Here is a 24,780-nt window from a genome sequence, read left to right as displayed (position 1 = left end):
TCAGAAAGTTTCTTAACCCTTTAGGCATTTCACAGGAATTAAAGCAATGTAGAGGGGAAATTGACAAATTAAATTTATTTTGCTGCAATTTATTTGTAATAAAAAAAATTCTGTAACACAGAAGGTTTTGCCAGAGAAACGCAACACAATATTTATTGCCTAGATTCTGCAGTTTTTAAAAAAATATACCACATGTGGCCCTAGTGTGATAATGGACTGAAATACCGCACTCAGAAGCAAAGGAGCACCTAGTGGATTTTGTGGCCTCCTTTTTTTAGAATATATTTTAGGCACCATGTCTGGTTTGAAGAGGTCTTGTAGTGCCAAAACAGTGAAAATCCCCCAAAAGTGACACGGTATACTAAATGCGATATGTGCAAATAGATTTTCTTCTTTTTATAAACTTCATCATGTTTCCCTCAGACATAATCAGAAGAAACTATGACTGTAACCATCATGCACATACTGTATTTGATGAAGTATCTTTGCATTTTGAAACCTTCCTGCATATGGATGGACTGTTGTTCAAACAGATGGACTCTTTTTTTTCGTATTTATTTTTAAAAATAGAAAACTAGATTTTTTTTTGTAGATTTTTTTTAACAGGTTCCCGACCGCTGGCTGTATTTATACAGCCAGCGGTCAGGGTCTCTGAAGTCCGCCGTATAGACTAATTACGGCGGCACTTCAGAGACTGTGCACGCGCGATCGCGTGCACACAGCTCTATGCCCTGGCTCTTACTAACAGCCATGGGCACTGGGCAGAATGTCAGGGGCCAATCTTTTGGCCCCTGAACATGTGATCGCTGTGACAACCAATCACAGCGATCACATGCATTTCTGCGTATAAAACAGTGTGCACATGATCGCGTGCACACAGCCCTGTGCCCACGCTGTTACCAACAGCTCTGGACACTGGGCAGAGTATCAGGGACCAATCTGATGGTCCGTGAACATGTGGTCGCTGTGAAAACCTATCACAGCGACCACATTTGTTATATTTTGACTTTTCTGGGAGCAAATCTCCTGCCTCTTTTCTTCTCCTCGCACATTGTTTCAGTTTGAGGAGAAGAAGAGACTCGAGAAAATTGCTGCCAGAAGAATACTGTGGAAAAAAAGTGTTGCACTGTAAAACATTCTCTGTATAGATAGATAGAAATCTATCTATCCATCTATCTTTTTTTCTATCTATCTACCTTTCTTTCTTTTATTCTATTAGAATAGACAGGTAGGGAGTATATAATTATATATATATCCACATATATATATATATATATATATAATATATATAGCAATAGCGGTTTATTTTTTTGTTAGCGGTAGTGTAGACATATATACCAGTTAGTTTGTGTGTTTTAGAAAAAAATAAATAAAATGTGTTTAGTTAGTGTTAGTGACGTTATGGCGAGGAAGTTGTTTAGCGGCGAGGAGGCATACGCCATGCTGTGGTCTGAGTCGGAGACCGCATCAGGGATGGTGTCAGAGATGGAACCTGTTTTGGGCAGAGACGATGACAGCGTCACTTCAGGTTCATCTTCAGGGGACGCTGTCCCTGATGCAGCAGAAACTGCAGAACATGAAAGCGCAGGGCCTAGTAGCGCTGTAGCACGGGACAGCCTGGTCCCTCCAGTCCACGCTCTTGTATGGGCACCTGCCCCATCTTTTGGGCCTAGAATCCACGGATTTACTGCCACTCCTGGCATAACCGTGGACAATACAAATTTTGTCCAAATGGATTACTTCCATTTATTTATAACGGACGACATCCTAAATCAGATTGTCCACGAAACAAATTTATATGCCACTCAATATATAAAAGGCAGAAATCTTCATCCACCCGTGCCAGAGATTGGACGCCCACCAATTTGCAGGAATTTAAAAAAAATTTGGGGCTCACCCTAAATATGGGTATTGTTAAAAAGCCCTCTATTAGGTCTTACTGGTCAACAAGACCCGCCCAAGCCACCCCTGTATATTCTGCAGTAATGCCCAGGTCTCGTTATGAGACAATAATGAAGTTCCTCCACTTCAACGACAATGCACAGGCCCCCCCCAAGTACCGATGCAAACCGGGATCGGTTATTCAAAATAAGACCGCTAATAAATTCCCTGAATAATTATTTCTGTAACTCTACACCCCTGAGCAGAATGTAAGTGTGGACGAATCCCTCCTCAACTTCCATTGCAGACTTAGCTTTCGCCAATATCTACCTTCCAAAAGGGCAAGATATGGCGTTAAGCTTTATAAACTGTGCGAAAGCGGGTCAAGATATACCACCGCCTTCAGGATTTATGAAGGGCGGGACCGCTCAATAAATGTTCCTGGATGCCCCCCTGATCTTTCCACCAGCAGCAAAATTGTGTGGGAGATAATGCAGCCTCTGCTTCACAAGGGGTACCACCTGTACTGCGACAATTTTTATTCTAGTGTGCCCCTGTTTAGGCATTTCTATGCTGCAAGGACTGGGGCATGTGGAACCATGCGCAAAAACCGAATTGGTTTTCCACAGCAATTAGTGGGGAAGCGCATGGTAAAGGGGGACTCCTGTGCTTATGCATCTGAGGAATTGCTGGCGGTCAAGTTCAGGGATCGCAAAGACGTGTATGTGCTAAGCAAGATTCATGCCACAGGAACAGTGGCAGTGAGGGAAAGGGGGGCAACATCGGACAAGCACAAACCAGTGAGCGTGTCCGAATATAACAAGTACATGGGGGGGTGGATTTAAGCGACCAGGTTTTACAGCCCTATTTAGTAAAGCGAAAAACAAAAACCTGGTGCAAAAAAGTGGGCATTTATTTGTTACAGGTGGCAATCCACAATTCATTTGTGCTCTACAAAAAAAACAGAGGCAGAGACACATACCTGGATTTCCAGGAGAAAATTATTGAAGGCCTCATTTTTGATGTTCAGGACACCCGAGAATGCCCCCAGTCTGAGGATGTCATGCGACTGACTGAAAAGACACTTCATCAGTCAGATTCCCCCAACACCAACCAGAAGCAACCCCCAGAAAAAGTGCCGCATCTGCAGAAAAGACGGGCACCGCAAAGATTCCCGATATTTCTGTCCATCATGTCCCTCGCAACCAGGCCTGTGCATTGAGCCATGTTTTAAAAAATACCACACTGTTCTGCATTATTAGATTTTAGTTAATTCGTTGAAAATATATTTGCCCTACATTACTTTTTTATTTTTCCCCTGATTTTACTCCAAGGGTGAGGGAGGGAATGGGTGGGGGTTGGATGTCATGTTTGCATGTTTTCTAAAGTTCATCTGCTGAATAGCTCCATTTGCATAAACCTGCAATTTCTTATTTTAGAAAACTCCAAAAAATAAATTCCCATTATACCCCTAGATGAATATTTTGGGATTTCTGCTTCAAGAGCAGATATTTTGGAAGTGTTATAGAAACTCTGTTGAGTTTTGTAAAACCAGCTTTGAAAAAAAGCGATTTGTGAAATAAGCTTCTTCTATCGTCCGCCCTACTACATCTCTATGTGATAATAAGGCCCACATATTTGGTATCCCCATGCACAGGAGAAGTGGCAGAATGTGAAAGGAGATTAATTTTGGCCGTGGTCTATACAGTGTGTGAAAAATGCTGGTATAAACGGACGCATTTGCTAAAAAATTGCTCATTTTATTTTGTTCCATCTTATTCAAGAAACTTTCAGAAGAAAACTGGACTGTCTAAAAATATGACAAACCCCTTGAAGGAAACCTTGTGGGGTCTACTTGTGTGAATGAAGTCATTTATGGGGTGATTCTAATCTTTCAGCAGCATTAGGCCCCCCAGAAAACAGTATGCGGCTATAAAATCAAATGCAAAATTCCTGGACCGAAAAGGCCAAAAAGCCTCCTTTTATGCCAAGCCCTGGCACATGCCCGCACAATGAATAAGGCACACATATTTGGTATCCTCATGCACGGGAGAAGTGGAAGAATGTGAAATGGGATAAATTTTGTCCGTGGTCCATTCTGTGTGTGAAAAATGCTAGCATAAACTGACGCAATTGCTAAATTCTTGCATTTTTTTCCAATTTTGCCCACTTTAGAGAAAAAAATAAAAATGATATATACTGACAAATGCCACTAAAACAAAGCCCTATCTGTCCTTTAAAAAGAGTATAAAGTTCAAAGATGAACTTTATTCACCTGCAGAGTTATAGTCATCTAAAGAAGCGCATAGCAAAATTGTGAAATTTGCTCTGGTCATTTAGCTGTAAAACAGCCTAGTCCTTAACCGGTTAAAGATATAATATGGAACAGAGGAGAGAGAAAAATAAAAAGCAAAACATAAACAAATATGAAAGTGTACTTAACCCCTTAATGACCAGCCGATTTTAAACCTTAATGACCAAGCCATTTTTTTTACATTTTTCCATCGTCGCATTCCAAGAGCTATAACTTTTTTATTTTTGCATCGACATAGCTGTATATAAATCCTGGAAAGACCCTAGTAGTTGGCAGGTATATATCATGTACAAGAAGAGACCAATGTGCCAAAGGCACACTGAAGACCAATTTCCCAACTACTAACTGAAAGGGTTAAAATTTAACTTTTATTATTTAGCATTAAAGATGTCCAAGGGGACACGTACAGGCAACACGAACAGTTAAAATTTATAGCCACTGTTCGTTTAGCAGCACACGCTCTTTAAGACTCTGTCTATATAGTTTCTACACAGAGTATAAGGTGATTGAATTTAAATGTGTATGTCAGAACAGCAGCTGCAGGCTGCCGGGTCCTCATGTATACACAGTAGTAAGCGTGCTCTGAATGCTGATTCAACCTGGCTCTTAAAAGGATAAATTTAGCCCCCCCGACATGTTTCGCTGTTAGCACAGCGTCTTCAGAGGATCAAAACGGGGCTATTAGGCGCGCGTACGAATTGTCTCTCCTTTTAAGGATTAATTGAGATCTACGTCACACAGGAATCTCCTGTGTGGCAACCAATAGGGAATCAATCTGCCGACCAAACCCCCATGTAGGATGACAGGCATATGAATTGTCCAATAACAAGGGTGTATTGTAAAGCCAATTAAATTGTGCCAGGCGCGCATGCGCATTATAGTGTCGACTGAACTTAGCCGACTTATTGATGATAGTGGTCTGAATGTAAACGGGGCGCATGCATACATCGCGCATTGCTATACTTAGCCGATTTCTGCATTGCAGGGAATGAGTGCGCATGTCTGGGCACTTTGTGAATTTCAATATACAAGAATGCCGGGCGCGCACGCGCACCAGAGTCATGGCTGTACTTAGCCGATTCTTCAGTGACATATTGCATGTATCAGGGGCGCATGCATACTTTAAACACGGCTATACTTAGCCGATTTTCACATTAGTACGGGTAACTGCGCATGTCTTGGCACTTTGAAAATACACCAAAGTTTCGGCTGGACTTGGTCAGTTTTTTGTTTATTGTGGTAACAATCTGGATGTGGACTTAGCAGATTTCGAGGATTGTGAGGGAAGAGGTACACGTCCCAGTAACCTGGAATAGTAACGGCAAAGGACTCCACCGAAGCCATGGTAATTGTTCCCATCTGTGTGTGTACAAACAATGCTCACTGGAGTAAAGATGTCTCTAAGAAATGTAAGAATAAAGGCTATAATGTTTATAAAGGGTGGTGACTTTTCCACATGCATTACAATGCAGTACAAGATGGTGTTACAAAATAGTATAGTGTAATATATGGACCCCTAGGGGTCCCACCTGGACAGCCTGTCAGGCTTTGGGGGGGGGGGGAATTTGTGGAGCAGCAGATATATCTTCTCATGTAGTATATTGGTTTATTTGAAAAAGGAGGAGAGTCCATAAGGACGTATCTAGTGACAGTACATTATAAATAAATGCATAAAGAGATATCATGTCATTGCAGAGGAGGGGATATAGTTGAAATCTTTCGGGATGAAAGTGCTGTCAAGAAGTAGTATGACAGAATAAGTCAAAGTTTAGGCAAAGGGCTATAGAAAGGCTACAAAGGTAAAACCTTCGTTAAGTCCATTAGGGCTTAAAGATCTGAGCCTATGAATCCATTTGGCTTCTTCCTGCAGCAATTTTTTATCTAGATTGCCAGCTCTGGGGCCCAGCTTAACTTGGGTAATGCCCCAAAATTTTAGGGCTTTGGTATCGCCTTGATGGTAGAATCTCATATGTTTAGAGAGAGGTGTATCTTCTTTTGTGTCGATAGTGCTTAAATGCTTAGAAATTCTTCTACGAAGTTGTTGAATGGTCTTGCCCACATATAATTTTGGGCAGGGGCATTGCGCAGCATACACAATGCCACTACTTTGACAATTAATAAATTGTTTGATGGTAAAGATCTTGCCATCAACTGGGTTAACGAAGGTTTTTGTCATTGGCATTGATGGACAAAAAGAACATCTACCGCACGGGAAGGATCCCAGTGTTGGGGGCGGGAGCCAATTTTTTTGTAAAGTTGCTGGTCTGGAGTAGTGGCTGTGTGTAAGGTATTCACGAAGGTTCTTACCTCTCCGGTATGTGATATTGGGGACATTGGAGATTGTGTCACAGAGGTCAGGGTGTCTGTACGATGGACCAATGTCTCTATAAGATCTTTTTGATTTGATGAGAGCAATTGTCAAAATTCCCTATGCATCTCGTAAGGGGAGATTGTTGGTTGTTGTAGGGATTGGATTTGTCGTTCTCCTTTCTGCTGTAAAGTAGATCGTCCCTAGTTGTTGCCCTGGCTCTGGCATAGGCTCTATGCAGAGTTTTCTTTGGGTATCCACGTGCGAGAAATCTTTTATATAGTGTATTGCATTCTTGTTGGAAGGTAGTTTCTTCAGAGCAGTTTCTTTTGGCTCTTAAGTATTGACCAATTGGGATGCCTTTTTTAAGGGGCGGTGGATGGAAACTTTTCCAATGCAACAAACGGTTTGTGGCAGTTTCTTTTCGATAAATATCGGTTTGGACAGCCCCACCAGGATCCAGGGAGATTTTTAAATCTAAGAAATTGATTTCTTTAGTGTGTATAGAGTAAGTAAATTTCATACCAATGTGGTTATTATTAATAATATCCATGAAGTCAGAGAAGAGAGTAGTGTCACCAACCCAAAAAATCAGTATGTCATCTATGTATCGACCCCAGAACAGAATGTGACAGGTGAAAATTAAAAGATCATCATTAAAAATTAAAGTGTCTTCCCACCACCCTAAAAATAAATTAGCATAAGTGGGTGCACACACAGTGCCCATAGCCGTCCCTTTAAGTTGGTGATAGTATTTTTTGTCAAAAAGAAAGTAATTGTGTGTGAGTAGGAATTTTAATAAGGATATAGTGAAGTTACTATGTGCCTGAAACTGGGTCCCCTTGGTGCTCAAAAAGTGTTGGACAGCTTTGAGGCCCAGGTCATGTTTGATGTTGGTGTACAGTGATTCAACATCGATAGTTGCTATTAGGGTGGTAGAGGAGACATTGATCTCCTGGATCCTGGTGAGGGTGTCTTTTGTATCTTGTAGAAACGAAGGTAGAGCTGTGACAAAAGGTCACAAAATTTCGTCTACGTACGTGCTGATGCCTTGTGTTAGATTGTCATTACTGGAGACAATTGGTCTACCAGGTATTGGTGTGGTATTTTTGTGAATTTTGGCCAAGGCGTAAAAAGTCGCCAAGGTGGGGTTAGGATTATACATAGTTTTAAATTCTTCTAGTGATATTAGGCCATTTAACTTTGCATCATCAAGTAGGGTACGTAGTTCATGTAGGTATTGATCAGTAGGGTTTCTATCTAGTACCGTATATGTCAAAGTATCGTCCAGAAGTCTGTGGACCATAGATACATAGTCAGTTCGATTAAGGATGACAATATTGCCCCCCTTGTCAGATGGTTTGAATATAATTTCCTCATTTTTACTGAGTTCATCTAGTGCCGTTTTCTCTGATTTATTGAGGTTGCTTCGATGTTTTTGTTTGAGATTGGAGTTTATTTAGGTCCGCACTGACCATTTTGACAAATATGTCAATATGTGGGTATTGTGCAATAGGTGGTGTAAGTCGTGACTTGGGCTTTAGTGAGGAGAACGGGCCAGTAGCTATACCGACCGTGTATTCGTTCTCATTTGATAAGTCCTCTAGGGCACGTAAGGTAGTGAGTTCAGTATGGCTGAGGGAGGTGATGTCACCAGATTTGTTCTTGAAATATTTATGTAAGGCAAGCTTTCTTGCAAATAAATTAATGTCTTTTGTCCAGGTGAATTCATCAAAATTTGGAGTGGGGGTGTACGATAGGCCTTTACATAAAAGTGATTTTTGCTTTGAGTTTAATTTGAATTGTGACAGATTGACTATTTGCATTTCATCTGTGAGGTAATTGTCGCTATGTGCTATTTGGTCTGACTCCACGGTGTATTGTGCAGTCCTAAAAAAGGAATTGCAGAAAAAGTGTTGGTAGGTGCCGAAACTATATAGACAGAGTATTAAAGAGCGTGTGCTGCTAAACTAACAGTGGCTATACATTTTAACTGTTCGTGTTGCCTGTACGTGTCCCCTTGGACATCTTTAATGCTAAATAATAAAAGTTAAATTTTAACCCTTTCAGTTAGTAGTTGGGAAATTGGTCTTCAGTGTGCCTTTGGCACATTGGTCTCTTCTTGTACATGATATATACCTGCCGACTACTAGTGTCTTTCCAGGATTTATATTTCAATTGGGTTAATCACCCGTTATACTGACCCCTTTCTGTCCTATTTCAGATATCGTGTTAAAATAGTATATATCAATATTTTCTAACTAGGCAATGGCAAATTTTCTATCTAGAAAATTAAACCCAGAAGATTTGGCCTCTGAAGCAGCATTCGTTTTCTCCACAGGAAACATACCACTGCACCAGTTCGACGTACAAACTGCATTCAGAGATCTTCAAAAAACTTATAAGCAGTACGTCAGATCCTGTTGGGAAATCACTAGTTTGGAGACATATCTTCAACAACAAATTATATACAGAGGATTACGCATTAATCTAATTCCCAATTTCTATCGCAGTGACACCAACTTTATTAAGAGATGGGAATAAATATTAACTGACAGCTCGTTGCGCTTAATACAATATTTGTTAGACTTTGAGAAAAGAGATCTCCTCAAAGTAGGGTCTCAGAAAAAGAAATCCATGATATTCAAACTTTCAGCTCAACACCCGAATACAATGAATGCAAAATAAAACTGCAAAAAAACATTGAATACCTACAAAGGGAAATTAAGGAGAGGAAACACAGGAAATACATTAGAGATTGGAGAGATTTCGACACTGGCCAAATATATACATATCGTAACTGTGCTCCCCCTACTTCCTTCCAGAACCGTGACAATAGACCAATAGATATTTCTGAGTCAGACATATCCCGCACTGAAGAATCTAGATTACTCTCGGATGACAATAGACTGGGAGCCAAACGAACAATTAAAAACAGAAAATACAACCCGTCCAAAAGAACATCAACTGGCCAAAAAAACACACCATCAGCATGGCCAATTCACGATGGACCGCGCACGGCTATAAATGCTTAGAAATTCTTCTACGAAGTTGTTGAATGGTCTTGCCCACATATAATTTTTTAGGACTGCACAATACACCGTGGAGTCAGACCAAATAGCACATAGCGACAATTACCTCACAGATGAAATGCAAATAGTCAATCTGTCACAATTCAAATTAAACTCACAGCAAAAATCACTTTTATGTAAAGGCCTATCGTACACCCCCACTCCAAATTTTGATGAATTCACCTGGACAAAAGACATTAATTTATTTGCAAGAAAGCTTGCCTTACATAAATATTTCAAGGACAAATCTGGTGACATCACCTCCCTCAGCCATACTGAACTCACTACCTTACGTGCCCTAGAGGACTTATCAAATGAGAACGAATACACGGTCGGTATAGCTACTGGCCCGTTCTCCTCACTAAAGCCCAAGTCACGACTTACACCACCTATTGCACAATACCCACATATTGACATATTTGTCAAAATGGTCAGTGCGGACCTAAATAAACTCCAATCTCAAACAAAAACATCGAAGCAACCTCAATAAATCAGAGAAAACGGCACTAGATGAACTCAGTAAAAATGAGGAAATTATATTCAAACCATCTGACAAGGGGGGCAATATTGTCATCCTTAATCGAACTGACTATGTATCTATGGTCCACAGACTTCTGGACGATACTTTGACATATACGGTACTAGATAGAAACCCTACTGATCAATACCTACATGAACTACGTACCCTACTTGATGATGCAAAGTTAAATGGCCGAATATCACTAGAAGAATTTAAAACTATGTATAATCCTAACCCCACCTTGGCGACTTTTTACGCCTTGGCCAAAATTCACAAAAATACCACACCAATACCTGGTAGACCAATTGTCTCCAGTAATGACAATCTAACACAAGGCATCAGCACGTACGTAGACGAAATTTTGTGACCTTTTGTCACAGCTCTACCTTCGTTTCTACAAGATACAAAAGACACCCTCACCAGGATCCAGGAGATCAATGTCTGCTCTACCACCCTAATAGCAACTATCGATGTTGAATCACTGTACACCAACATCAAACATGACCTGGGCCTCAAAGCTGTCCAACACTTTTTGAGCACCAAGGGGACCCAGTTTCAGGCACATAGTAACTTCACTATATCCTTATTAAAATTCCTACTCACACACAATTACTTTCTTTTTGACAAAAAATACTATCACCAACTTAAAGGGACGGCTATGGGCACTGTGTGTGCACCCACTTATGTTAATTTATTTTTAGGGTGGTGGGAAGACACTTTAATTTTTAATGATGATCTTTTATTTTTCACCTGTCACATTCTGTTCTGGGGTCGATACATAGATGACATACTGATTTTTTGGGTTGGTGACACTACTCTCTTCTCTGACTTCATGGATATTATTAATAATAACCACATTGGTATGAAATTTACTTACACTATACACACTAAAGAAATCAATTTCTTAGATTTAAAAATCTCCCTGGATCCTGGTGGGGCTGTCCAAACCGATATTTATCGAAAAGAAACTGCCACAAACCGTTTGTTGCATTGGAAAAGTTTCCATCCACCGCCCCTTAAAAAAGGCATCCCAATTGGTCAATACTTAAGAGCCAAAAGAAACTGCTCTGAAGAAACTACCTTCCAACAAGAATGCAATACACTATATAAAAGATTTCTCGCACGTGGATACCCAAAGAAAACTCTGCATAGAGCCTATGCCAGAGCCAGGGCAACAACTAGGGACAATCTACTTTACAGCAGAAAGGAGAACAACAAATCCAATCCCTACAACAACCAACAATCTCCCCTTACGAGATGCATAGGGAATTTTGACAATTGCTCTCATCAAATCAAAAAGATCTTATAGAGACATTGGTCCATCGTACAGACAGACCCTGACCTCTGTGACACAATCTCCAATGTCCCCAATATCACATACCGGAGAGGTAAGAACCTTCGTGAATACCTTACACACAGCCACTACTCCAGACCAGCAACTTTACAAAAAAATTGGCTCCCGCCCCCAACACTGGGATCCTTCCCGTGCGGTAGATGTTCTTTTTGTCCATCAATGCCAATGACAAAAACCTTCGTTAACCCAGTTAATGGCAAGATCTTTACCATCAAACAATTTATTAATTGTCAAAGTAGTGGCATTGTGTATGCTGCGCAATGCCCCTGCCCAAAATTATATGTGGGCAAGACCATTCAACAACTTCGTAGAAGAATTTCTAAGCATTTAAGCACTATCGACACAAAAGAAGATACACCTCTCTCTAAACATATGAGATTCTACCATCAAGGCGATACCAAAGCCCTAAAATTTTGGGGCATTACCCAAGTTAAGCTGGGCCCCAGAGCTGGCAATCTAGATAAAAAATTGCTGCAGGAAGAAGCCAAATGGATTCATAGGCTCAGATCTTTAAGCCCTAATGGACTTAACGAAGGTTTTACCTTTGTAGCCTTTCTATAGCCCTTTGCCTAAACTTTGACTTATTCTGTCATACTACTTCTTGACAGCACTTTCATCCCGAAAGATTTCAACTATATCCCCACCTCTACAATGACATGATATCTCTTTATGCATTTATTTATAATGTACTGTCACTAGATACGTCCTTATGGACTCTCCTCCTTTTTCAAATAAACCAATATACTACATGAGAAGATATATCTGCTGCTCCACAAATTCCCCCCCCCCCCAAAGCCTGACAGGCTGTCCAGGTGGGACCCCTAGGGGTCCATATATTACACTATACTATTTTGTAACACCATCTTGTACTGCATTGTAATGCATGTGGAAAGGTCACCACCCTTTATAAACATTATAGCCTTTATTCTTACATTTCTTAGAGACATCTTTACTCCAGTGAGCATTGTTTGTACACACACAGATGGGAACAATTACCATGGCTTCGGTGGAGTCCTTTGCCGTTACTATTCCAGGTTACTGGGACGTGTACCTCTTCCCTCACAATCCTCGAAATCTGCTAAGTCCACATCCAGATTGTTACCACAATAAACAAAAAATTGACCAAGTCCAGCCGAAACTTTGGTGTATTTTCAAAGTGCCAAGACATGCGCACTTACCCGTACTAATGTGAAAATCGGCTAAGTATAGCCGTGTTTAAAGTATGCATGCGCCCCTGATACATGCAATATGTCACTGAAGAATCGGCTAAGTACAGCCATGACTCTGGTGCGCGTGCGCGCCCGGCATTCTTGTATATTGAAATTCACAAAGTGCCCAGACATGCGCACTCATTCCCTGCAATGCAGAAATCGGCTAAGTATAGCAATGCGCGATGTATGCATGCGCCCCGTTTACATTCAGACCACTATCATCAATAAGTCGGCTAAGTTCAGTCGACACTATAATGCGCATGCGCGCCTGGCACAATTTAATTGGCTTTACAATACACCCTTGTTATTGGACAATTCATATGCCTGTCATCCTACATGGGGGTTTGGTCGGCAGATTGATTCCCTATTGGTTGCCACACAGGAGATTCCTGTGTGACGTAGATCTCAATTAATCCTTAAAAGGAGAGACAATTCGTACGCGCGCCTAATAGCCCCGTTTTGATCCTCTGAAGACGCTGTGCTAACAGCGAAACATGTCGGGGGGGCTAAATTTATCCTTTTAAGAGCCAGGTTGAATCAGCATTCAGAGCACGCTTACTACTGTGTATACATGAGGACCCGGCAGCCTGCAGCTGCTGTTCTGACATACACATTTAAATTCAATCACCTTATACTCTGTGTAGAAACTATATAGACAGAGTCTTAAAGAGCGTGTGCTGCTAAACGAACAGTGGCTATAAATTTTAACTGTTCGTGTTGCCTGTACGTGTCCCCTTGGACATCTTTAATGCTAAATAATAAAAGTTAAATTTTAACCCTTTCAGTTAGTAGTTGGGAAATTGGTCTTCAGTGTGCCTTTGGCACATTGGTCTCTTCTTGTACATAGCTGTATAAGGTCTTGTTTTTGCAGGACAAGTTGTATTTTTTAATAGCACTATTTTGAGGTACATATTATTTATTGATTAACTTTTATAAACTTTTTTTTTTGGGGGGGGGGGGGGGGAATAGAAATAAACCTGAAATATCACCACTCTTGTACATGATATATACCTGCCAACTACTAGGGTCTTTCCAGGATTTATATACAGCTATGTCGATGCAAAAATAAAAAAGTTATAGCTCTTGGAATGCGACGATGGAAAAATGTAAAAAAAATGGCTTGGTCATTAAGGTTTAAAATCGGCTGGTCATTAAGGGGTTAAGTACACTTTCATATTTGTTTATGTTTTGCTTTTTATTTTTCTCTCTCCTCTGTTCCATATTATATCTTTAACCGGTTAAGGACTAGGCTGTTTTACAGCTAAATGACCAGAGCAAATTTCACAATTTTGCTATGCGCTTCTTTAGATGACTATAACTCTGCAGGTGAATAAAGTTCATCTTTGAACTTTATACTCTTTTTAAGGGACAGATAGGGCTTTGTTTTAGTGGCATTTGTCAGTATATATCATTTTTATTTTTTTCTCTAAAGTGGGCAAAATTGGAAAAAAATGCAAGAATTTAGCAATTGCGTCAGTTTATGCTAGCATTTTTCACACACAGAATGGACCACGGACAAAATTTATCCCATTTCACATTCTTCCACTTCTCCCGTGCATGAGGATACCAAATATGTGTGCCTTATTCATTGTGCGGGCATGTGCCATACATGCAGACCCGGCAGTCTGCAGCTGCTGTTCTGACATACACATTTAAATTCAATCACCTTATACTCTGTGTAGAAACTATATAGACAGAGTCTTAAAGAGCGTGTGCTGCTAAACGAACAGTGGCTATAAATTTTAACTGTTCGTGTTGCCTGTACGTGTCCCCTTGGACATCTTTAATGCTAAATAATAAAAGTTAAATTTTAACCCTTTCAGTTAGTAGTTGGGAAATTTGGCACATTGGTCTCTTCTTGGACATAGCTGTATAAGGTCTTGTTTTTGCAGGACAAGTTGTATTTTTTAATAGCACCATTTTGAGGTACATATTATTTATTGATTAACTTTTATAAACTTTTTTTTGGGGGGGGGGGGGGGGGGAGGGGAAATAGAAATAAACCTGAAATATCACCACTCTTTTTCGCGTCCTAAATCTACGCCGTTTATCGTGTGGTATAAATAACACAATAACTTTAGTCAGCGGGTTGTTACGATTGCAAGGATATCGAATTTGTATAGTTTTAGTATGCTTTACTACTTTCACACAGTAAAAACGTTGCAGTTGTATGAGGGCTTTTTTTTTCCGGGAAGACTTGTAGTTTTTATTGGTACCAGTTTGGAGTAGGTGCGACTTTTTGATCACTTTTTATCGCATTTTTTTAAAGACAGGATTAATAGAAAACAGCAATTTTTCCATTGTTTTTTATGTAATTTTTTACGGCGTTCACCGTGCAGGTTAAATAATGTAACAGCTTTATAGTCGGGGTTGTTGCGGATGCGGCGATACAAAATATGCATAACTTTTTTACTTTATTTTAGTTTTTTAATAGTAAAGCATTTTGTAAGGGGAAAAAGTGGGTTTTTCATTTTTTCTTTTATTACGTTTATTAAACTTTTTTTTAAACTTTTTTATTAAAGTCCCTTCGTGGGACTAGTATGCGATTATTTGATCGCTATTATAATACACTACATTACTTTTGTTTTGCAGTGTATTACTGCCTGTCCGTTTAAAACGGACAGGCATCTGCTAGTACATGCCTCCGGCATGACCTAGCAGGCATTCACTACAGGCAGACCTGGGGGTCTTTATTAGGCCCACGGCTGCCATCGGAGACAGACACTCGGCGATCTTATCACCGGGTGTAGAGAGGGAGCTCCCTCCCTCTCTCCAAAACCACTCAGATGTGGCGAACGCTATTGAGCACCGCATCTGAAGGGTTAAACAGGTGAGATCGATACTTATATCGATCTCACACGTACGATCAGGGACGCCCTCAGCTACCTCTAGCAGCTGAGAGCAGGCAGATTTGACAGCTCCCTGTTCTGTTTATTTATCTTGATGCAGTGCCGTAAAAAGGCTTATGCATCAGAATAAAGCCAGTTAGTGACCGACGTGAAAAGGCGTATTAGTGGTCACTAACGGGTTAAACACCATCTGTACATTTTATATACTTCATGCTCATCGGATAATCCAAAGCAATTAATAATCCTACTCCCATCGGGTCCTGTAAATTCCGGATTAATACCAAAAATGAAAAAATTGTATTACTAAGATCCGGGAAAAAAATACTAATGTGCTGGTAATACTTACCTCTGTAATGAATCATCTAGCTAACAGTGCAGAACAGTGCACGATCACAAACAGGGTTATCACTGTTTTCCCTATTGCCATTGGGTACATAGGAAATGACCATTAATCCTAAACACGCACAGAAAAATTTGCCATGAAAAGTTACATTTTGTGTTGGCTTTACTATTTTATGTAATAAAATGTACTTTGCATAATGTAGATTTTTATGTTCACCGAGTGACTTTGGCTGCTGCAGATTCGCACAGCCCCACCCTCCATTTCCCATTGTATGACTGACTAAAGTCTACAAACACCTCCTTCATCTAGTGTGTTACAGCCACTGCGCTTCAGTGCCACCCGTAATGTGGTGAATAAGCATTGGCATTCACACCCTTGTTTGCATTTGTGGCCGTAGTCCTAGACTTCCACCACCCTCTTTATGTACCAGACAGATCTATCTCCCATACTTCCTTTTGTGAGCGTAATTTAGGCTGGGAACGCCACCTGCTTGTGGAGTAAAGATCTCCCAGAGATCTATGCTAACTTCAATTTAGAGAGTAAAGCAGACAGTTTCACTGGAATACTAAACACAAGGAGAGCTACTTATTTAATGCACACGAAAACCACTTGCCAAAACACAGCCTGGATACACACTACTGCCTATCCTAGACAGCCAGTTTGTGAGGGATATCCCAACCCCACAGTGTGCAACCAAGTTCGCAAGACCCAAAGACAAACAATTAAAGGGGAAAGTAAAAAGATCACCTGTGATGGAGAGATCGGCTTTGTCGCTTGTAGCCAGAGTCCCCGAAGCCAGACCCACAAGGGAGGAGAAGAGGAGAGACTGGTAAAAAATCTCACCTGCGGCCACTTAGCCTGTCTTGAAAATCCTCCCGTCCGGATAACTTGCAGGGGAGGCTAAGGCTGCTGGACATGCCCGCATTCTATACCAGATGGTAAGGAAATTCTCAAACTCTTTTTTCATGTTGAAATTAAATAAAAGCTTTATTAAGATAGATAAGTTACAATAATAAGAGGGATCAGTAGGAAAAAAAGAAAAACCTGGCCATGGAGATCTTCTCAAGAGAATTACACAGAAGACCTAGAGATTCACTTTTAGATTAACCATTTAAAAGGTCTTTTCTGGCTAACTGCTATCAAGAAACTTCCTTATTGGCCACACTAGAAACGAGTACTAATAACACATCCTATTTATAAGATTTATGTTGCCTGAATATCATGTCGGTCTCCGATAAACTTGGCAATCCTATCTCACAACGGCCTTGAAGGCCTGATAGGGAGAGAAGTAGTCTCATATTCAGAGAATATGGTTCAAGAACAAACCGTAGATAGCAAAATTATATAAAATAAATTTCAGAGGCAAAGTATACATATATATAGCATAAGCATATAATGGCAATTGATTATCTAAAGCTATAATTAATATTTTTCTTTATCAACTGTAACAATTCAGCCCCTCTGCTTTGTAAGTAAACAGGATTCTTCTTTTCTTCTTCTGATTTCTTTGTAAAACATCTTCCACATTTAGAACATCAAAGTGGCTTCTCCCATGTGTGGCTTCTCTGATTAGCCCCAAGTTTGCCTTCTCTGATTAGCCCCAAGTTTGCCTTCAGTAGTAAAACATTTCCCACATTCTGAACAGGACTACGGCTTTTCACCTGTGTGACTTCTCTCATGTTTAACAAGATTTGATTTATGTGTAAAACATTTCCCACTTTCTGAACATGAATATGGCTTATTTCCTGTGTGAATTTTCTCATGTGCAACAAGAGTTGATTTATTTGTAAAACATTTCCCACATTCTGGACATGGATATGGCTTCTCTCCAGTGTGAATTCTCTCATGTTTAACAAGATTTGATTTATGTGTAAAACATTTCCCACATTCTGAACATGAATATGGATTCTCTCCTGTGTGACTTCTCTCATGTTTAACAAGACTTGATTTATCTGTAAAACATTTCCCACATTCTGAACATGAATATGGCTTCTCGCCTGTGTGACTTCTCGTATGTATAACAAGATTTGATTTATGTGTAAAACATTTCCCACATTCTAAACATGAATAAGGCTTCTCGCCTGTGTGACTTCTCGTATGTATAACAAGAGTTGATTTATGTGTAAAACATTTCCCACATTCTGGACATGAATATGGCTTTTCTCCTAGGTGCCTTCTCTCATGTGCAACAAGGCCTGATTTTTGTTTAAAAAATTTCCCACATTCTGAACATGAATATGGATTCTCTCCTGTGTGACTTCTCGTATGTATAACAAGATTTAATTTATCTCTAAAACATTTCCCACATTCTGAACATGAATATGGCTTCTCTCCTGTGTGACCTCTCACGTGTTGAACAAGATTTGATTTTTGAGTAAAGCATTTCTCACATTCTGGACATGAATATGGCTTCTCTCCTAGGTGACTTCTCTCATGTGCAACAAGGCCTGATTTTTGTGTAAAAAATTTTCCACATTCTGAACATGAATATGGCTTCTCTCCTGTGTGACGTCTCGTATGTATAACAAAATAGGATTTATTTGTAAAACATTTCCCGCATTCTGAACATGAATATGGCTTCTCTCCTGTGTGACTTCTCGTATGTATAACAAGATTTGATTTCTTTGTAAAACATTTCCCACATTCTGAACATGAATACGGCTTCTCTCCTGTGTGACTTCTCTCATGTTTAACAAGACTTGATTTATCTCTAAAACATTTCCCACATTCTGAACATGAATATGGCTTCTCTCCTGCGTGACCTCTCACGTGTTTAACAAGACTTGATTTTTGAGTAAAGCATTTCTCACATTCTGGACATGAATATGGCTTCTCACCTAGGTGACTTCTCTCATGTGCAACAAGGCCTGATTTTTGTGTAAAAAATTTCCCACATGCTGAACATGAATATGGCTTCTCTCCTGTGTGACTTCTCGTATGTATAACAAGACTTGATTTATCTCTAAAACATTTCCCACATTCTGAACATGAATATGGCTTCTCTCCTGCGTGACCTCTCACGTGTTTAACAAGACTTGATTTTAGAGTAAAGCATTTCTCACATTCTGGACATGAATAGGGCTTCTCTCCTAGGTGCCTTCTCTCATGTGCAACAAGGCCTGATTTTTGTGTAAAACATTTCCCACATTCTGGACATGAATATGGCTTTTCTCCTAGGTGCCTTCTCTCATGTGCAACAAGGCCTGATTTTTGTGTAAAACATTTCCCACATTCTGAACATGAATACGGCTTCTCTCCCGTATGAATTCTCTCATGTATAGCAAGATGTGATTTTTGTGTGAAAAATTTCCCACATTCTGAACATGAATACGGCTTCTCTCCTGTATGACTTCTCTCATGTTTAACAAGACTTGATTTATCTGTAAAACATTTTTCACATAGTGGACATGAATACAGCTTCTCTCCTGTGTGAATTCTTCTGTTTGTAAAATTACCAGAGTTTTTTGTGAACGGTTTACCACATTGATACCTTTTACCCCCTTTCTGAGCTGTACTTGTGGTCACAATCTGTGATTGGTCAGTAGAAGGTTCCTCATGATTAGGGGAATTATATGATAGATCTGCACTGTGAAGTTCTGGATGTATATTAAGGGTAATGAGGTTTTCTCCTGAAGAGTGCTGGATGACATCATCTTCTACTTTATAATTTATCAATAACCTGAAGTTTCCCTCAGAGCTCTTACTGGGATTTTCTGTTAGGAATAAAAATTTGTTTTGTGATTTTGTTTTAAAAAAAACAAACAAAATTGACACATTTATAAACATTCATATTATGCTGGAAACACACATGTAGTGTTTTGAGCCAAAGCCAGAAGTGGATCAAGCAGGAAGTTGAAGAAGTTTAAGCCATGCTTTTTGTATCCACTCCTGGCTTCAGCTCAAAAAACGTCCTCAAAAACTATATGTGTGATTCCAGCCTTATAACGCTTTGTATAACACTTTCAAATATATACATGACAAAGTCCACGATTCTGGTCTACACCCAGTCCTCCACTTTTATTATATAAAAATGAACTTCATAAAAAATTTTTTTTTAAAAAAGCAGGACTTTATATGGCAATGAAGCCTGTCCTCTGCTAACACATTTGGCCCTTTAACCCCTTCCATCTTTGGCCACTTTTGACCTTCCTGACAGAGCCTCACTTTTCAAATCCGACAGGTTTCAATTTATGTGGCAATAACTTCAAAATGCTTTTACCTATCCAACCGATTCCGAGACTGTTTTCTCGTGACACATTGGACTTTAGGTCACTGGCAAGATTTGCTCGATACATTCAGTATTTAATTGTGAAAAACACCAAAATTTACAAGGATTGGAACGCCATTTTAAGAACTTAACCCCTCAAAGTATTCAAAACAGCATTTAGAAAGTTTCTTAAACCTTTAGACGTTTCACAGGAATTAAAGCAATGTAGAGGTAAAATTTACAAATTTTATTTATTTTTGTAGAAATTCATTTTGAACCCATTTTTTTGTAACCGAAGGTTTTACAAGAGAAACGCAACTCAATATATATTGCCCAGGTTCTGCAGATTTAACAAATATCCCACGTGGCCCTAGTGTGGTAATAGACTGAAGCACAGGCCTCAGAAGCAAAAGAGCACCTAGAGGATTTTGGGGCCTTCTTTTTATTAGAATATATTTTAGGCACCATGTCAGGTTTGAAGGGCTCCTGCGGTAACAATGCAGTGGAAATCCCACAAATGTGACCCCATTTGGAAAACTACACACCTCAAGGAAATTATCTAGGGGTATAGTGAGCATTTTGACCCCACAGGTTCATTGCAAAAAAAAATTTTCAAAGAAAATGTAGGTTTAGCTAATTTTTTTTCATTTCCACAAGGACTAAAGGAGAAAAAGCACCACAAAATTTGTAAAGCAATTTCTCCCAAGTGAAACAATACCCCACGTGGTCATAAACGTCTGTTTGGACACACGGCAGGGCTCAGAATGGAAAGAGCGCTATTTGGCTTTTGGTGCTCAAAATTTAGTTGGAATAGTTTGCGGAGGCCATGTCGCATTTGCAAAGCCCCTGAGGGGACAAAACAGTGGAAACCCCCCAAAAGTGACCCATTTTGGAAACTACACCCATTGAGGAAATTATCTAGAGGTATAGTGAGCATTTTGACCGAACAGGTTTTTTGCAGAAATTATTGGAATTGGGCCATAAAAATGAAAATCTAAAATTTTTTCAAAGAAAATGCAGGTTTAGCTAATTTTTTTTCATTTCCACAAGGACTAAAGGAGAAAAAGCAATTTGTAAAGCAATTTCTCCCGAGTACGGCAATAACCCATATGTGGTAATAAACGGCTTTTTGGGCACACAGTAGGGCTCAGAATGGAAGGAGTGCCATTTGGCTTTTGGAGTGCAGATTTTACTGGATTGGTTTCTGAGCGCTATGTCGCATTTGCAAAGCCCCGGTGGGACCAAAGCAGTGGAAACCCCCCAGAAGTGACCACATTTTGTAAACTACACCCCTCAAGGTATTGACCTAGGGGTGTAGTGAGCATGTTAACCCCGCAGGTGTTTTGCAGAAATTAGTGTGCACTCGATGTTGCAGAGTGAAAATGGGATTTTTTTCCATAGATATGCCAATAAATGGTGCCCAGTTTGTGCCACCATAACAAGACAGCTCTCTAATTATTATGCTGTGTTTCCCGGTTTTAGAAACACCCTACATGTGGCCCTAATCTTTTGCCTGGACATTTGACAGGGATTCAGGAGTGAAAGAATACCATGTAAAATTGAGGCCTAATTTGGCGATTTACAAAGTATTGGTTCAAAAATTCAGAGCTCTGATGTGAAATACTAAAAGAAACCCCTGAGAAGTGGCCCCATTTTGGAAACTGCACCCCTCAAGGCATTTATTAAGAAGTGTAGTGAGCATCTTCACCCCACTGCTCTTTTCCATAAATGATTGCGTTGCGGATGGTACAAAGTAAAAATAAAAATTTCAGTGGCAAGTATGCCGTACCCAGCTTGTGCCAGTGGACACACGCCAAAAATTGTTAAAAGGGTTCTCCCGGGTATGGCGATGCCATATATGTGGAAGTAAACTGCTGTTTGGGCACGATGCAGGGTTCAGAGGGGAGGGAGCACCATTTGGCTTTTGGAGCGTGGATTTGCTTGGTAGTAAATTTGTTTGAATATTGCTGGCGTTTCCGTTTATAATGTGGGGGCACATGTAAGCTGGGCAGAGTACATCAGGGGCATAGTCAGGTGGTATAATAATTGGGTTAAAAAAAACAAAATAATCCATAGATGTGTGTTACGCTGTGCTCAATCCTTTCTGCACAGGCCGATGTCGCACTGATAAATGTCCTTCCTTATCCCCCTTTTGGTCCACACTTCCCACATTTGCAGTTTGGGGAATTTTGCTGGGAAGTGTTGGCCTGGTATAATACGGGCGCCCTCGCTTCCAGCAGATATGTTTGGGCCATACCCTTCCTGGTTCCCTAATTTTAGGGCCTAGATAATTTGCCTCTTGAAACAGAAGAAATGTTCCCCTTGCAATTAGATCGATGTTCGTATAAGGAAAAGGTAGGGGAACTAGGCATAACCCTAGTGACCCTGTTTATAAAGGAGGTAGTAATAGTGGGTGTCACTAACCAGTGGATCCCGCTATTACCCCACCCCCTTTAACATTAGCGAGCCAGCCCAAACGGCTTTCAATTTATTTCTGTCTTTTGTACAATAAAATTGTGTTCAAACGTGAACTGCAGATAGGCGGCGAGGCGTGGACAGGTAACGTACGTACACGGTGTAGTGTTGGGTTATACTGTGCGCCTAGACCTTTTTGAAGTTCAGACGAGGAACACAATTTTATTTAAGGCTTGATACAGGATACAATTGATCAGCGAACCCATTGTTTTTTGTTTTATTTTCTGAGGTATTAACGTATTTTATTTTGCTTTGCGGCGTGCTGCTCTACGGCGACGAATCGTCGGGCGAGTGAGCAACTTATACAAAAGAGTTTGCAGAAATATCAACGTCGGTGTTCTTCCGGTGAAGTCCAGCTGATCGGGAAAAGGCGTTCCGGAAAAAAGGACCTTTTTCAAAACAGCGGGTGACAAGGAGGACAACGCAGACGGAGATGACTTCTGAAACAGTGAGTATGGACTTCTCCACACTTAAACACCTCGCCAAAAACAGTAAATGTAATCCAGTAACACCCACGACTTACAAGTCAGCAGGAATGCTGTGGTCCACTCTGCTGTACGAGGCTTATGCACATGATAAGTTGTGCATTAGCAAGAGGAGTGTTCTTAACCAAACCTCCAAACGTCTCCACTTGCTCGCTAAATTAATCTGTATGTATGAGGAGACGTGGAAGCCTGATCACTCAGAAATTAAGAGTGACTCCCCAAATCTTCACTGCCAGTGTTGTGCCAACAATGTGAAGCAGGTTTGTGATTTGCAGACACAACTGGCAGAGAATGCCCAATGTAGAGATCAGCAAATTTGCATGCTGGAATCGCAGGTGATAGATTTGAGAAATCATGGTGATGATATTGATGCACAGCTGACTGGGTCTTATGCTGTGATCAATGCATTTAAGGTTAAGGCGGCATCTACGGATGTCATCATTGCCAAGTTGAATGGATGAGCTTGCTACTAGGTCACAATTGGTAACCAGTATGCAAAACATCATAAAAGATTTCTCAAAAATGTTACCGGCCTTGTCTTTTTCAAGGCCTGATTCCGCTGTAAGTTTGCCCTCTACAGGGCAAAAAGGGGGGAGTAGTAAGAGTGATGGATCATATGTCACAAATAGTGATCCCATCCGGAATCCTGAAGGTAACATTGTTACAAAAGTGTTACGCAAATGTAAGTGTACGATATTTAGAAGTGCTTCCCTAGCCATGCAGAACTTTAAGAGATCATGTACTGTTGACTGCCCTAAGTCCAGTAGAGCATGTACTGTTAAATGTTATGCATGTGCCGGCTCAGGCCATATTGCGAAGTACTGCGAGTCTTTGAGTACTCAGAAATGAGGTCCTGTTAAATGCTTTAAATGTGGTCAAATGGGACATATTGCGAGGAACTGCCACGGCATAAGCAACCATGGAAAGCCCAGCGAAATGGCAATAGAAAATGGCCACGTCACAACAAAACGTGGGTTTAGACAAAATGGCTGCATAAGAGTCTCCTTACAGCCTTATGTGCTCCGCCACGTGCTCAAGGGTCTAAATGACCAACCACAACAAGGGTGGAGTTTAGGAAGTTGGCCATAAATTGCATGTTCAGTCCGTTATGTCTGTAATGGTTGTTTATGGTCTGTTGTGTTTGTCCCCAGTTGTCCGTTTGTTTTCATTTGTGTTTTTATTTTGTGGTTCTTTCACATATTCTATTGTGGTATATCCCTGGTTATCAGTAATATGTATTTATACTATATGGGTGTTGCCTGTATTTAGAATGCATAATTAGAAAACCACTCCAGGAAAACAACTGGAGAATCAACCATTGCATAGTGGTGTATTTGCGCCCAATGTTTTAATTGCTCTCTATTAGGATAACGTTGAAGTTGTTGTTATACTGTGAACCCAGGTTAGGCGGTGCGAACAGGTAACATAAGTTCACGGTGTAGTGTTTTATGTTATTCTGTGCACCTAGACCTGGGGGGGGGGGGGGGTTCAGACAGGTCACACAATTTCATCTGAGGCCTAATACGAGTGCAATTAAATACAGCGAATAACAGTATGGCTGATTCTTTTGTGTTTAACTGGAGTTAGGAAACTTTGGACAGGGGGAGGTAACCCTGGCATTACACCCATATCTTGATTTTAAGATAATGGGTTTGCTAAGACAGGGATATAGTTCCACAAAACTGAGAATTGTGAGGAACCACAAAAAAAATGCTTCATCCACAGCTCCCCTCGAATATCCTGACCTACACCAGTGTTGGGA

At 40.3% G+C, this 24,780-nt stretch overlaps 1 protein-coding gene across 1 annotated transcript in view; it reads right to left on the bottom strand.

Annotated features, from left to right (window-relative positions):
* LOC142654633 (uncharacterized) overlaps positions 1-24,780 on the bottom strand; it is a 213,059-nt gene that overhangs the window by 146,405 nt on the left and 41,874 nt on the right. Inside the window, 1 exon segment of the mRNA XM_075828941.1 lies at positions 17,462-19,564. Coding sequence (XP_075685056.1) covers positions 17,462-19,564 — 2,103 coding nt within the window.

This window comes from Rhinoderma darwinii, chromosome 1 (assembly GCF_050947455.1).
Source record: "Rhinoderma darwinii isolate aRhiDar2 chromosome 1, aRhiDar2.hap1, whole genome shotgun sequence".
NCBI classification, from domain to species: domain Eukaryota; kingdom Metazoa; phylum Chordata; class Amphibia; order Anura; family Rhinodermatidae; genus Rhinoderma; species Rhinoderma darwinii.
Note: the sequence above shows the minus strand (reverse complement) of the source record. Positions and strands in the feature narration are given on the sequence as shown.